Source organism: Panthera pardus, unplaced genomic scaffold, assembly GCF_024362965.1.
Source record: "Panthera pardus isolate Hobbes unplaced genomic scaffold, ASM2436296v1 HiC_scaffold_7, whole genome shotgun sequence".
Classification (NCBI taxonomy): domain Eukaryota; kingdom Metazoa; phylum Chordata; class Mammalia; order Carnivora; family Felidae; genus Panthera; species Panthera pardus.
Window position 1 is genome coordinate 56,695,342 of NW_026527002.1, and position 16,696 is coordinate 56,712,037.

The 16,696-nt window shown below is 33.5% G+C and overlaps 1 protein-coding gene across 6 annotated transcripts in view; it reads right to left on the reverse strand.

Annotated features, from left to right (window-relative positions):
• The window catches only part of CSMD3 (CUB and Sushi multiple domains 3), a 1,247,213-nt gene that overhangs the window by 381,271 nt on the left and 849,246 nt on the right, over nucleotides 1-16,696 (reverse strand). For all 6 annotated transcript variants that reach the window (XM_053896606.1, XM_019467839.2, XM_019467838.2 and 3 more), the window contains 3 exons: nucleotides 13,468-13,584; nucleotides 6,975-7,190; nucleotides 5,113-5,301 (listed from right to left, as the gene is read on the reverse strand). In XM_053896606.1, coding sequence (XP_053752581.1) covers nucleotides 5,113-5,301; nucleotides 6,975-7,190; nucleotides 13,468-13,584 — 522 coding nt within the window. The remainder of the gene's footprint in view (nucleotides 1-5,112; nucleotides 5,302-6,974; nucleotides 7,191-13,467; nucleotides 13,585-16,696) is intronic.

Sequence of the window (16,696 nt, forward strand, 5' to 3'; positions counted from 1 at the left end):
AAATTAGAAATAGAAGTAGATGTGTTAAATGGGGGGACTGTGAGGATGAATGAATTAATGTTTTTAAAATGATTTCAAAATGCGTGGGCTTCTTAAAATGTGTGGAGTCCTGCTTAAAGACAAGTCATTACTAACACTGAACTTGCTAATCTACTTTCCAAAACAATCTGTTCTTTCATTAACTCCTTGTTTATTTGCAACATGACCTGGCATGATTTCTGGTATATTTGGAGGCTGAATAAGAATATGCAAGTTTTTTCTTGATTTAGAAAGATGATAATGGAAATTCCAGTGTTCTTTGTCATGTGAACTTTAGAAAAGGAAATCTGGTACTCATTTCTTGACCGGAAACAGGGCAGTGTTTCTTATTTCAAAGTAATAAATTCTCTTAATACTTTTTATTTTTATTTTTATTTTTTTGCTTTTGGACATTTTGTTGCCACTTAAAAAGATGGCCAGATTACCCTTTTAAATAGAGACACGGTTCTCCAGGATAATCACTTAAATATAAAATATGTTCACTGAAATATCATTTTACCTGCTGATTATTTTTATCTCTTCCAAAATGTAAACGTAGTTATGGGTATACTTTTTTTTTTAAGATAAAAATTTCATCTTGATCTTTCAATAGGAAATAAGATTGTATGTGTGAAATACCTAGCTTCTGATAGCACATTAAACTTTTTCATCTCCTTTTCTTCTCTTTTCTCTCCTGCTGGTTCATAAAAATCAAGAGTTGCAGGTGCAAGAAGAAGAAACAGGTTGGTTGAGCAAGGGTCATGTGTTGAAGTGTTAGGTTACTTACATGTCTGTTATTGCTTACAGCTATATGCTGTCTTGCACCATAGATGTGATTCTCCACATTTTACATCTGAGAAAACTTGGCAGGAAAGAGATCTGAACAGCTTCCCAAAGGTCACACAGCTTAGGAAAGGCTGGAGTGTAAATATTAACTATGTGCTGGTAATGGGGACCACTTCTTAGGGAGAAAAATCCCTGCTTCTGCACTTTAATGCTCTCAATTTCTATGAAGATTCTTCTCTTGCCTCTACAAATTCCCCTGCACGTAAGTAATCCCTGATAAATGGGTCGTGGTCAAAGAAGCTTCCTCTGATTAAAATAGAAGACAACGTAACGAGTTCTCCAAAGCCATGTATCCACTATAATTAAGAGCAGATTTCCTCCCAACTTTATTGAAACCTCCAGTCAAAGACAGCAGTGTGCTACTCTGAACAGAGTGCAAGCCTGGGACTCAGAACATTCTGACAGCCATGGCTCGGACTGTAAGTTTGTGTTTTTTATACACATTGTATCTTCATAATAAAACAGGTACATTAAATCTACTTTCACGGCATTGATGGATTTTTGGAATGAGACGCTACATGATATAATCCTTTATAGATTGTGAAGACCATATTATGGTGTTATTATATTTTAGTGGTTACAATATCACCTTAAAACATAAATACAGAGGTTACTCAGAAAAACTAGTTAAGTGAAAATGTTATTTATTACTTGTCTAACATCCACAACTAAGGATGGTTGGTAAAATTACAAGGTAATTTTTACTAAACCCTACCAATAGAAACTGAAAGACACCAAGCAATTAATACACTAAACAAAGAATCAAAATTAAACATATACCAAGTTTCTGTAATTAGTTTTGAATATCAGTTGCTTTACTGTCCAAAAAGTCAGACCCCTTCTTACATAACTTATATAAGAAATATATATATATACACATATATACATATATATATACATATATATATATAAATCATTTTAGTAAATGTTAGTATTAGCTTTCCATTTGATGTAACATTTGAAACCTTATCTATGGTTTGTTCTGGGAATGTATCCATCATTTGCAACCTTGTGCCAGGGAAAGACCATTTAGATTCCAAAAAACTGAAACAGAAGCAAAGTTTTGGAATACAATCTATTTATAATTTGGCCACTATCTATAACATAGGCTTTCTATGAGGTTGATAATGCTAAGGACTAAACAATAGTTTTTAAGCAAGTATGGACTAGAGAATTGGCATGAGAGATAAAATGAAAAGTACAAAAAATCTAAAAAGAAACAAAAACTGTCCAAATAAATGAGAATTGGTAAAATTGGGTCTGTTCATATGAATACTTACAAATAATTTGCATTTTATGTGACGAAAGACTGTGAACTTTGAAAAGATAACAAAATACGAAATATATACATATGCATACATGGAACCAGAAATACAAAAAGGAACACATTTCTTTTAAAGCACAGGCAGAGTAGTGAAGAAAAGTTAAAAGAAAACTGGAGAAGTAAAGTTTTTAAAAGTCATTTAATTTGAAGGAATATTTCTCCCCATCTTGTAACTTAAATGTATACCTACAGTGGAATTTATTAAAGTCAATAGGCTTAACTGTAAATTTCAATAAGCTTAAAAGCAAGCACAGCTTATTTGAAAGTGGGGGGAAAATTCCCATGGCAATAATTTGCTTTCTAAATTTGTCCACAGGTTGATTTTATTCATCCTTCCCATTAAAGATTTAGGCGCAAATAAACCTAGTCTCAAAGAAATACTTTAATAAAACAAAAACTAACTTAAAGTTATTTTTTTGCAAAGTCAGATTTTCATAACTCCATTTATTAAAGTTTATTGTAAATATGAACTAAACCTTAAAAATATACACACAAACAATGTCTTAACCTGTGTAACAGCCTGCCTGGTATGTATTTGATACTTTGAGAGAAAATATTAACTCTGCCTTAGAGTCCTTAAGGAGTCCTTCAAGATTCGCCTTTGCCTGGACCCTTTTGAGATAAAACCACCTAGTGAGAAAAAGCTGGATTTTAGAATATGAAAAACTTCATACAAATCCTTACATCTGCCACTTACGAACTTGAGGATCTTGGGCAAGTTATTTAAAATCTCTAAGGCTAAGATTACTCTGATGAAAAATGGCGGTGGGAGGGAGGATAATAATAGCAGGATTTGAGTAAGGATTAAATGAGATAACTATATATGAAAGAGCCTAATAGACCCACATAAATGTTAGCGTTTTATAAAATGGGATTTCTTCCCTACTATAATCGGTTTTATAAACTAGACTGATAGGCTGGATAGATAGCAGAGTATACTCAATACAGTAAGTGTTATAATAACATCTAAATTCTGAATCCTTCCTATTTTCCTGGGATTATATTAGGTGTCTGACTGGCATGGCTAATCTCTTAATCCTCATAACTAACTCATAACAATGAACTAGGTACCACTGTTGTAACCATTTTACAGATGAAAAAAAAAATGAAGTTTAGAGGAGTGAATTAACCCAGAAGAAATCTTTTACCTTTTATAAAAAAAAAAAAAGAATTAATCCAATATCAAATGACCGCCATCTAAACCCACACACTCAATAGACCTCACTTGAACTATTCCCAAGGTTCTCATTAAGTGCCCTTTGAAAATATGCACATCAGCCAAAAAATTAAAATGGGGGAAATTCAGGTAAAGAGGGGAATTCCAAATCTGGCAATAGCAGGAAAAAAAAAATAACAACAAAACAAACGAAACCAGAAAGATTGCACGGTACATAGCTTTCTGAAAAGATTCTCTGAGAATGTGCTCATCGCCTCCCAACTTCAAGCCTCTGTGGTTGTTTGTGCTATTTCTATAAAAGCCTAGGATTTAAAAAATTTTTTCATCTGTTATATATCATCTTGTCCGTTATATAACCCACAGAGGCTGTGAAAACAATCTCATCACTATAAAAGCCTTCAGACCCACATTAACCTGGAAGATCATATTTTTCTTACTCGATTTGGGGACCCACAGGAACTCCCACATTTCGTGTACTCGATAATATATTGAGTAACTCATAGAGGGCATCTTGTTCATTCTCTTTTTCATCTTTGGGGTGTTTTGCTTGCATAGAAAAGACAAGGTCTTGAACCATAGATCAAAACTCTAACACTTTGCCTGAAGTGGTAGCATATTCTAACTTATACCGATCTGCGACCCACAATTACATTTACAATTAAAGTAAATTCAAATTAAATGCTTTTGAGAGTTTTAAAAGCTTTATAAAATAATTATAAAATGACCATTTGTATCTAGTTCTGTCATCAAAGCAAATACTGACAACTAGAGAATGGCTAATGACCCGAAGAAATTTTTGCCTCCTTCTTTCCTAATTTAAATAGGAAATGACTTAAGTCTTAATCAAAAGTCCTTCAGGGGCGCCCAGGTGGCTCAGTTTGTTAAGCATCCAACTTCAGCTCAGGTCATGATCTCACGGTTTGTGGGTTCCAGCCCCTCATTGGGCTCTGCGCTGACAGCTCAGAGCCTGGAGCCTTTTCTGGATTCTGTCTCTGTCTCTCTCTGCCCCTCCCCCACTCATGCTGTGTCTCTGTCTCAAAAATAAACAAAACATTAAAAAAAAGAAGTCCTTCATTTTACCTATGGAAAAATCTTTTTTTTTCTTTTCATCAGTTAAAATATTAATTTTCAAAGGTTGGTGTGGGTGGTGGCTCCAAACTGCAATACTGTAACTATTGTTATGCTTTATTTCACAATATAAAATGAATTGCCAGCTTAATTCATTGATCATAATAGAGTAATTATATAGATTGTACATATTGAGTCAATACATGCCTTGATAGCCCTCAAATTATCTATTATTTATTTGCCATATTTTCTTTCACGATCATCTTTCATGAATGTGAATCCTAAATTACAAAATATCGCCACAACTTCAGTTGTAAGCCATGGGAAATCATCTCTCAATAGAATATAAGAATGAAATGTTCTGTAAGTTCTCAAAATACGATTCTCTTTCTCTCATCTATCCTCTTCTATCAGCTATCTATCAATCATCTATTTATATATCTATTGATTCCTTTTCCCCTTCATCTGAAAACAAATTTAGAAGCATGGTCGCTTAAATGGAGCAGTTGAGAAGTTAACTGAGGTACACCAGATTGCCAAGTGGAAAAACAAATAGAAATAACCGATATGAAATAAATGAAGAAATTCAGCAGATCATAAAAGAACAAAGGGTGTATAACCATGCAACTCCATGGACAGTGACTCACATACAAGCAAATGAAAGCAGCTGACCACGTACCCACACACCTTGGCAGAGGTGCACTCCACACCCGTCGGCCACCACCAAGACAGATGATCTCTGACGTCCCTTCCAGGCGGTAACCTGATGAGCATGAGAAGGTCAAAGTGTCACCAACCCCAAAGCTGAACCCGATTCGGTTACCATATTGAGGAATTCCAGGATCTTCACAAGGTTCGAGGTTATATTCTGTAAATTAGATGGAGAGAAGGACGAAGAAAATGATAGTATTCACTTTTAAGGATATATCGCTGTTGTTTGCAAACTGGATGCTCCCGGGCTTAGTCAGACATTTAATAAGTGAAGCATGTTAATGACACACATACTTTTCTTCTTTTGTGAAAGATCTAATAGCTTAATAAATACTTTTATGTGTGAAATTCAATATAAATGAGAAAATGTCACCTTCCGAGTGATAAATTGAAAATGTAGCTATTTATCTCCTATTCTTTTCTCTGCGTTAGAAACATTTCCATTTCACTGATTTTGACTTATAATAATAGCATAAGAGATGCATATTTTCAAACACAAAATAACATTTTGGATGAGATCATTTGCACTTTTGAAATGCATTTTACTTAATGGTTTTAATCTAAATGACAAAGGCTCTTCGCCTCTCCTCTACAAAGAGTTCTATTAATCCATATTCTGAAAAACACAGGGCTTCAAAAGGCAATGGTTTATGTAAGACTGAAATGCCCACATGCTGAAAATTGTTACATTATAGATTTATATAAGACAATTTCCGCCAGCAATGAATGAACATCATGAAAATGAACAGCTGAACACTCTTCAAGGTATAACAGAGTAGAGTTGATTAAACAACAATATTATAATTTATATACCATTCTAAGAAGAAGTAGCTTATCTAAAAATATTCCCAGGGCATGCACTTACCTTGTAATTTCAATGGAGAACAAAAGGGATTATTCCATGTTGATGTATTATTCTATTGTTTAAAAAATGTATTTGGATATACTTTTAACACTCTAGGTTAAAATTGATTATGCTCATATACTATTCATTACAGAATACCTTAATTATTTTAGAAGTATTTCCATGCAAATACTAGAGTAAGAACTGAAAACAAGGTTAGCATTTGTGTGATTTTATGTATATATATTATATAATAAATATATATAATTATAATATTACAATTTTAATTTTAGCAAGTGGACATAAGATTTACTTATTAATATCTCTGTATTCAGAAATAACTACTTGCCTCATTATTCCATTCACTAGAAAGTGGAACTCTAACTGATACAAAACTTTTTATTCACTTTGGTTGTACAAATTTTTTTCCTGGATTCCAAATTATAATGTTGTCTCTAGATGAGGTTATTCTAGAATAGAGGGATAACCACATTAATTTTTTCTAGATCATCTGTTTCCAAATCATTAAATTGAGTTTACCTTAATCTTGGCCTGTAAACCATGCCTTTTCTAAGACACATAAAAAATAGAATATCACTGGTTTAATTCATATTCATTTGAGTCTAACTAAAATATATATTTGGATTTCCATTTTAAGTTCACTAAGCATTTTAGCTACTTTTGCCCTCTGTTAGAATTTTGTAGGAATGCAAGTTAAAGAAATGTAATTAATCTATTTAGAGTTTCTAGCAATTCATTCATTTATTTATTTAGCTTTTGTTTAAAGGTTCTCTTAAATGTACTACTATAGACAATCTTCAAAGTATTTCAAACTTCCCTTAAAATTTATTGATAGAGATTTGTTTCCCCCTGCTCCATCTTGTCTGTCATTTTTCCCTCTCTGTCTTGCCATACCTAAATTATGCGCATACTTTAAAAAAACTGACTTTGTTACAAAAGCTTTTTTAATTGGTCTATTTTCTTACCAGAGAATGTAATATTGAATCCTTCATATGATATTGAAAAATCTGAAATGAAGCGCAATTGAGCTCTGAAATTTCCATAGAGACCAGCATTGATTGTTGAAGGAAGTTCTGAACCAGTAAGGCGTGCCAGTGGTTGGGTAAAACTACCATTCTCTGTGATCAGTAAATAGTCGTGATGGTCTTCCAAATGAAAGGTGTGAAAATTGAACTGCACACCTATTAAGAAACAGGAAAATTAGACTCACAAAGTATATCGGTAAAACACAGAAAGTTACCAAACTAACTAAAACCAGGACTTGCCTTGTAATTAAATTCTCTGAAAATGAAAAGCACTGCTATAAAATATTCCAAGTGTATCATCTAATAAAATCTTTTTTTTTTTTTTCCCTTTAGCTTTCTTATAAGACATGTAGTGAGTCATGTTTTGGAAACTGCTTGGAAATAAAATTTAAAAATCAATGCCTGAAAAGAAATCACCTGAGTTTTCTGAAAATATCAAGGAAAATTCATATGCTTTATTGATATAGAAGTGCAGCTTTCTGGCAAATACTTTACATGTCTCCTTCAATTCCTTCTGCAATCTCCTCAAACAACACAAAAACAGTACTTAGTGATACAACACACAACTTCCGAAGATGCTTAACTCTAGAAGACAAATATATAGCAGGCATAGGGAGAAACTGTTGAATGAATATAATGACTATTTTTCACACACTTCAACCTGTGTGTATAACATACTGAAAATTACACATATAATTGTTCAGATCCCTGAAATTCACAAACTAAACTCATTTGTTGCAAATACAACTAGATCAATAGACACAACATTACCACCAGCAGAGCCTCTTTGGTGAAACTTTTCTATCACTTCACTTTGCCAAAAGTAACCACTCACTCAACTTCTAGTAGCATAGGCTAATTTTGCTGCCTTATATAAATGTTTTGTAGTTTATATAATGGATTCATATAACATATACTCTTCTGGGTCTGAGTTTTACTCAACATGAGGTATGTGAGATCCATCTCTATTTTTGCATGTGGTTGTGAGTTATTTATTTTCAGTCATATATAGTATAGCATTTAATTTTGTGAAGACACCATATTCATTTATCTGTTCAACATTTGATGGTCATTTAGGTACTTTGTGTTTTAGCATGAATGCAGATGGTGTTGTGAATATTCAAGTATGTCTTCTGAAGAAGATCTGTTTCTGTTGGGGACATAGCTAGGAGTGGAAATAAATACTGGGTCGTGCCCCATTACTGGGTCATCAACAGTAGCTCTAATAGATACTGCTTTAAAAAGTGGCTGTGTCAATTTACATTTCCATTGCCAAATCTGGTTGCTTTGTATCTTTGTCAATAGTTCATTTTTTTCTCATTCGTTCCATTCTGATGAGTATGGTGTGGCATTGCCTTGCGGTCTTACGTGAGTTTTTAATGATATTGTCTAAAATAGATGTTAAAGACTGACAGTTATACACACACCCACACAAAACCCTCCTATTGTGGGGTAAGGTACTATGTGAAATAAAGGATGACTACTACATTCATCTTTCCCTTGAAGTATTTTAAGTTAACCAAAAAAAAAAAAAAAATCATTAAAATATGTATTAAAAAATCCCAAAACCCAGAGTATGATAAGTAACATTCTTTAATATTATTCATTGACATTGTAGCTCAAAATGCTGAATATGCTTCCACTCTTCATTGCTTTAAAAAAAAAGGATATAAAATGAGACCAAATACACTGAAAACATAAGCAATTATAAGACAAGGTTATTATTGTATAATGGGCCAGTGATTTGGATTTGGAAAAGATTTGAAATATACAACAATATTATTTTTCAAACTCTTTTTAAATATGTAAGTTGTTTTTTTTTTCCTCTCCACAATGAGCAGGAATCTAAGAGCCCTCATAGAAGGAGTCCAGAAATTGAGTCAGTCGTTGAAATGTTCTTCAGTATAAAAGTGGTAATTGGCCCTAGCTAGATGCAAATAAAAATGTTGCGTGTAGGTATGGCAAGGAGACAATGCTTTGCCATCTAGAGTAATTGTTATCTATATTTATAAAACAACATATAAGTTGAAATTTAGATAAGTCAATTTGACATTTACTATGGAATAAAACTAAGAAAAACTAGAGAATAGGAAAGTAGATGGACAAATGACAAGAAAAATGTTTTTTTGCACATAACATATATTTTTAGAAAAATGTATTTACTCTCATATGCACTAAGTTAATATGTGGGAAAATTAAACATTTTGTTAGATGAAGGTATTAAGAAGCCCATTGTTGAGTGTAACCTTGCCTTTCTAAGACTTACTTTTTTCATTTGTAAAATGGTGTTCTAGGGTTGACTTTAAGTGTAAATGAGCCAATATATGGGGATGGCTTGACACAGTGCTTTGCACAGAAGAAGGGCTCAGCAGATGTTAGCTATTGTTATTATTCAACATGAGAGCTGATTGTTTTGTTTTTTTTTTGTCACTCCATCCTAGCCAGACACTTTATAAAAAGAAACTTCTATTTGTCAGATTATGATTTAAACAATAAAATCTATTTTTATTACTTCACAACAAGGTAAGACCTTCAAAATTCTGCTAAAGGTCAATGAATCCAAGTAAGAAAATGGTACTAAGAGACTCCTATACCGTAGGCATTACCGAATATAAAGATTTAGAAGACCGTGAATAACTCCTGGTCTATCTGAGGGAAAGTTCAAACATTCTGCTAAGTACTATAAAGGTGATTAATATGTCAGGACAGGAGGATAGAAACAGAAGTAACCCACTTGTCAGAAGGGTCAGCAGAGGCTTCCGAAGGCAAGGAATCTCAGAAATGAGCAGAATTTTGTAGAGGAGCAGCTCGAGGATAGATATTACAGGAAGAAGGGGCAGATAGGTAAGGACACACAATCTTAATAGAGCAGTGGGTATTTGAGGAGTAGTGAGGACAAGCCAGTGGTTTCAACATCATAGTATCTTCTCAGAAAAGTGATCATTAAAGAAGGTTTATGAAGGCAATTACTGTTACAGACATAATGGGAAAGATTTGGGCTTAAAATCAAAATATCATGAATATCTAGATTTCAGTTATAGTTATGTCACCAACCATGACATTGACGGTGTCATTTAGACTCATGTGTGTCTTTTTTCTGATCCTTAAGTTTTTAAGATTGGATTAGACTGTGCTTTATCTAGTGACAAATCTACCTTTAAAAGTTCAAGGTTTTTTTGTTTTGTTTTGTTTTGAATATAGTCCTCCACCATCCCCACCTCAGATCTCTAGTGGACTAGAACACGTAATTGATGTTTATTTATTTATTTATTTATTTATTTATTTGAGAGAGAGAGAGACAGACAGACAGACAGACAGAATGCGAGCAGGGGAGGGACAGAAAGAGGGGAACACAGAATGTGAAGCAGGCTCCAGGCTCCGAGCTGTCAGCACAGAGCCCAACGTGGGGCTCGAACCCATGAGCCGTGAGTTCACGACCTGAGCTGAAGTTGGAGGCTTAACCAACTAAGTCACCCAGGCGCCCCTAGAACACATAATTAGCATCTTGATTTCTGAAATATGTCTAAGGAAAATCTCTTATGGTATCATTGTAAATAAGGAGCAATATAGGCTGGATGATACTATGGTTAACTGAATTTGAAACAACTGTTTGTATTTGAACACCTTGACTTAGCGTTAAGTGGTGAAGGGGTTACTGATGGTATGTTTGAAGTATCTTATATCTTAAATATTTAGATACTTAGATCTGTTCTAGTCAAGATTGTACAAACCCCTAAAGTCCTGATGATCATGATTATTTAAGAAAATTCTAGCAATAGATATAAATATAAATAAAATGTAAGTTGTTTCAAAACGATCTCACAAAAACTCTGGATAAAGACTAATATGATAAAATATAAGTGGGGTAAACATAAAAGCCTCAACTGCCCTCCACTAGGGCTATTGAATCGGGATAAAGGTTAAGGAGTCATTTCAAGGTTAAGCAAATGGAAGAGATATAAGCAAAACAAACAAAAACAAACAAACAAAAAACAGGATTATGGGGAGTGGTGATAAAGACATATAAATGACAATGAAATATATAAATATAGGTAGGGAGGTAATGTGCTTTCAGAAAAAAGAGCACTTGATGTGGAGTCATAGGATGTATATTCAAGTTCTTTGTCCAACCTTCACAGGCACCTTGGCTTTGAGTGTATAATAAATAACCTAGTCTAGTGAGTTCAGATTCTTGTCTATAAAATACAAATAACACCTACATGACTTCACAAGGTGTTTGCAAGATTCTACTGATCCTTGATAAAATCAATTCTTAAAAAAAGGGCTTGCACTGAAGATCGAAAAAAAATCAACTGTACAAATACACAATTTTAGGATTTGGGCTTTAAATGAGTATTATGATGTAACAGCAAAAAATTAACAAAAACATGGATGGGATTCATTAATGGAAAACATTTCTGGAGTTAAATAATGCCATATTGTGTTTTCTTCTGGAAAAACACATTTTGGAAGGATGTTGATATCTCTGGATATCAATAAACTGGAAGACATCCAGAGAATGGTGATTAGAATGGCAATGGCAATGAAAATATCTTGTGATAAAAAATTGAAGGAAGTGAGGTCTGGGAAGAAGACCCTGGGATAAAGGTTTTCTTGATCATGATTGCATGATCATGGGGGCAGCAGACATGAAAACATCATGGGCACAGTCAAGTGACTTGGTGTGTTGCAGAGTTAGGGTGGAGAAAGGATGAGGTTGTTGTTTGGGTTGATTTGTCTAACTCCAGAGGGCAGAACAGGGATAACAGTTGCAGAATAATTTTCAAACATTTAGAATTGTACAAAAATTGAGCAAATTTTCCCAAGAAAGAAGTTTCCTGTCGACACAAGTGTCAATATCAGGCCAGTTCATCATCTTTCTGGAACACTATAGAAAGTGGTATACTAGGTGACAGGTTACACTGTATTACCTTGACAATTCTTCCCAACTTTAAGAGATTATCCTTCATATAACTTTGGTTACCCTTTGGAGTAGTTGTACTTCTAACAAATTTTGTTGGCTCTTAAAGGAAAGCATCTAAATCTGCATTTCTTGCCATGTAAATACAGATTTAATTAACACTTGCAACCTGTGAAGACGCAAAACCTTAAGTGTTAATTAAACCTCTATTTACATAGCAAGCAGTATGTAGCCTTCCATTTTCTTGTATAATACAAGGAAGCTTATTTTAAACTCCATTAATCCACTGCACACTGGAATAATAGGATGCTCTGGTTAACTTCCAGCAAAGAGTCTCATATTATGGAGAACAACAAAAACCACAGTTTACAAAGTCTTCTACTTCGTTCCTGCTGTTCAGTACCAGAATACTCATTTTAACTTTTTTTCTCAATAATTTTTAATTTCATTATAATGATAATTCCAATATAATCCTCACCCGCAATAAAATGATGTATAATTTTAATAAAGGCAAACTTCATTTGTGAAAACACAGTGAATTCAAATGTATTAAACATAAGCTTTAATTTTAAAAATTGTAATAGCATCTTTCCATTGCTGAGATTGTTTTTTTAAGATTTTCTATAGTAAAATCAGTAAGTACAGAATAATAGTAAAAATCAATAGGAACAATTTAACAACAGAGCTAAAAGGAAAACTACTTCTCCAAAGCAGTTTTTAAAATGAACAAATGTACCCTTTTTTAAAAGATTAGCACATAGAGATCTTTAGGGAAATAATCTTAATCCATTTTTGTTTTGATATATTAGGATCGCTGTTTTCCCACTAAGGTGTTGCCTTAATTACTTCTGCAAGCTTAGAAGTTTGGTTGTATTGCCTGAATGAACCATATTTAGTTCTACAGAACCTTTTCATTTATTTGTTCAAAAGACATTTATTAACAACGATCATACGAACAGTGCAGTTTTAGACTCCCATTCAGTTATGTGAGATATATCTGCAGTTCTAACAGAAAAATGATATACAAGTATTTCTGGAATGGTTGTAAATTCATATGACGAATATAATTATCATAAACAATCATAAACATGTTAAAAACAATGTATATAAAGATGTCATGTTTGCTTTACAATTGGCTCAGCTCTTCAGATCATCTTCCTATTGCCTTTGGAACTTTTGAAATCAACCTCTTAATACCGTGAGAGAGACAAAAGCCATCATGTCGGAGATTTTGTTGACATGAAAATTCCCAATAACATTAGTTTAATATACCAAAAGAAAATAAATATCTCTTACATTACCCTTCTGGTAAAAACATAAGTGTATTTAATACTATGGAAAAGTAAATATAATCCTCTGCTCCGGTTACTCAGATTGAATTTTGTGTTAGCATATTTTAGTACTGATCTGTTTTTGCTCATGCAAAATGACATTGTAAAGGACAATGAAACAAAAATAGATGCAATGAGAATTCAGAAGATAGTCCAATTATCACTGCATGAGGCAAATTACCTTTTCCATGAGTTACATCAACAGTCCACGTACAATTCAGAGAATTTGGATAAAATTCCGGGTAACCAGGTGATAATATTGTTCCACTAGGCCCTCTAACATCTCCTCCACATAATGCTGAAAATACAAAGAAATACAGTCATATGATCAGTCATAGTTAGAGAGGCAGAGGCTGAACAAATCTCTCCTCGCTTGAAATAGAATGAATCTGATTTTCTTTGCTTAAGCTACTTCTCGGTAATAACAGGAGTGTGTAAAAAACCTCTTCCAATGCTAGGAAATAGTTTCATCCACACAGCCCTGGAGAAGAAAAAGGTATGTAATAGCCTCTGGGAATTAGCCTCAAGATAACGTAGCTCATCTTCCCCCATTTGAATTTGAAGTACATACTTATCTTATACATTTCTAATTACAAGTAACATTTGCATAAATTGGTCATAAATTAAACATGAGTAATTAATTGTTTAGCAGCCCCTCTTTTATTAAGCTTTAAGAAAATGAATTGTTAATTATGCAAAATCATTTATTTTAGATTCCTAAAGAGGTATGTGTCATTCTTCATATAATTCTTTTTAAAACAATGAGCAAAGCTGCAGAAATTTTGAAGGCTGCTTCTGCACTTCTGCCTTTCTCCAGGAAGTGTCATGAAGAAACTGGAACTTTTGAGAAGCTATAGCTTTTAAGCAAATACTTTAAGGTATTAAAAATAAATACATGTTTATGAGCTAAGGTCCAATAAATTAAAATGTGATTCATTTTTTTAGAACAAATTGTAGTTTAGGATGCCTTCTACCACAAACAACAACCATCAGTGGTTATGGTATACCAGATAGTTTTATCAGTATTAAAAATTCCAGGTGGAGATGCCAGCTCTCCTGGACGTGGCAAAGGAAATAGGGGCTGTGAATGCAACATATGGCCTTGTCTGCTCTGATCCTTCTTTAACTTCCCTGGAACACAAAAAGGGGAGTTTGGCCTTATGGTTTTCCATGATTTCCTCCAAGTAATGATGCTCAGAAGAGTTGAGGCAATGTTGGCTACTATTCTACACTGACCTGACTAGAAATAAGTTGTCTGCAATTCCTGTAAGTGTTTAAGCATGCAGGCTTCAATATAGGTGTGTGTTTGTGTGTGTGTGTGTGTGTGTGTGTGTGTGTGTGTACACATACATATATATATAAGCATTTACATATGTATATAAACTAATATCCATTTCTACTTCTCCTTTATTATTTCTTTTACTCCACCCAGGAGTAAACGAAGATCTTTTCAAGTGCCTCTCTTGAAGTTGTCCTATAGATTGCCTCCCTGAAACCAAAATAAACCCATGCTTTCAATTCCACTTATTATCAATACATTGCAATAATATGCACAGTTTGTTACCTTAGGCTCCTGTTTAGAGCCTGCATAGGACTTCATTGGCAACTATTATTACTGAACCTCTCAAATTTCCTTTCAATTTTTAAAACAGGTCCATTGCGTTTTTGTGATCAATTTAAGAGCTAAGTATACAATTTCCACTGTATCCTGCTGATAATGGTGGTGCTAAGTTGACCTGTTTTTATTTTCCTTGTAATGCATATGCTTTCTACTTCTTGACAGAGGACTGTTTATTTTTTTCCCTAGATTATTTTTACATATGTCCATTTATTCTTAATACACTATATTTCCTTTTTTCACTATTGTGAGAGCTGGAATGAATGAATGAATGAATGAATGAATAAATGCAACATGGTGTGAATTTGTTGACTGAAATGTGACGAATGAAGGTGCTCTATCATGTGAAAGGACTACCTTTCATACAGCTAGAGTAACACTTAGTGAACAGAGAATCAAAATTAAGAGAGTTAAATTAATTTGTAAATTAACCACAAAAAAAAGAGATGTGAAATTTTTATTCAGTACATCAGACATGTGCTCCTGTGCATGTCTGTGTAACCAGCATGTGTACAAGTTGTAGACAGAAAGCCCTCTATACATCAGCATTCTTTGGAATAATGCTACTTTGCCAAATCTCCTTTCTGTACTTGGAGGATTTCTTGACAATTTTCTGTCAGTTACACCTACCACATCTATGTTGAAGACAGACCATTAAAGGGACTTTCTGCAGATAAGTGAATAAAGTTAGAGAAACATAAACACATGAATATATTTAGGAAGAATGGTGCATAACTAATATACTACTAATGACCATTTATATTATTACTTTGATTATAACCAGATGATAAACATAGAGTGCATTTTTATGACACAGGGGAGATTTCTGTTATTTGAAAATATTAGTAGTAGATAAAGACCTCGAAAGGAACGGACTTAAAAATAGAATTTCATGGTATATTATGGACAAAGAGTGTGATTTAGGTCTTTTTTTCTGAAAGATGAAACTAAAAATATGAAAACTATGAAAATGCATACTTTATTTTATATTGTAAAACTTAGGATAAAATTGCAACTGATCACTAGTTTTTAACAAGAGAAAAACTACCACTCACAATGAACTTCCAATGTGACAGGTACTATTCTGAAGACTTTTATTTTTATTAACTCCATTAATCCCCATATCAACCCAATGAGAAAAGTGCTTTAATTATTCCCAATTTACAGATGAAAAGCAAGTACGGAGGAACTCCAGCAGTCTTGTTCCAGAGTCTGTGATCTTAAGCCAACTCTTTTTTTTTTAACTTTTGCATTTCGCAGACCAATACATTTTCTTTCTTTCTTTTTTAAGTGTTTCTTTATTTTGAGAGACAGTAAGCAAGAAAGCAGGGGAGGGGCAGAGAGAGCAAACCCCTAGCAGAGCCCCATGCAGGGCTTGAACACATGAACAAGGAGATCATGACCTGAGAAGAACCAAGAGTGGAATGCTTAACTGACTGAGCCACCTAGGCACCACTTAAGCAGACTCTTGAATCAAGTATTGATTTGCTTTCACAAGTTTTTTCTACCAAAAAAAAATAATAACAATTATAGCAAGCTATGATGTCCTTCACCTATGTTTAATTTGTAGCATTCCCCTCAAATGATCAATCTATATAAAAACTATTCAAGTATATTTTTCATTTTCTCAGAGATTCATTTCAATCCTTTCATATTCAAATCACTCTCTTTTGAAAGCTCCTAAAACCTAAGTGTGTCAGTATTCTTGTCTTTAATTGATTTATATCTTATGAATTCTCATTTGTCAATGGTTTTTATCTGTAATTGAAACAGTCTTCCATCAGCAGCAGCC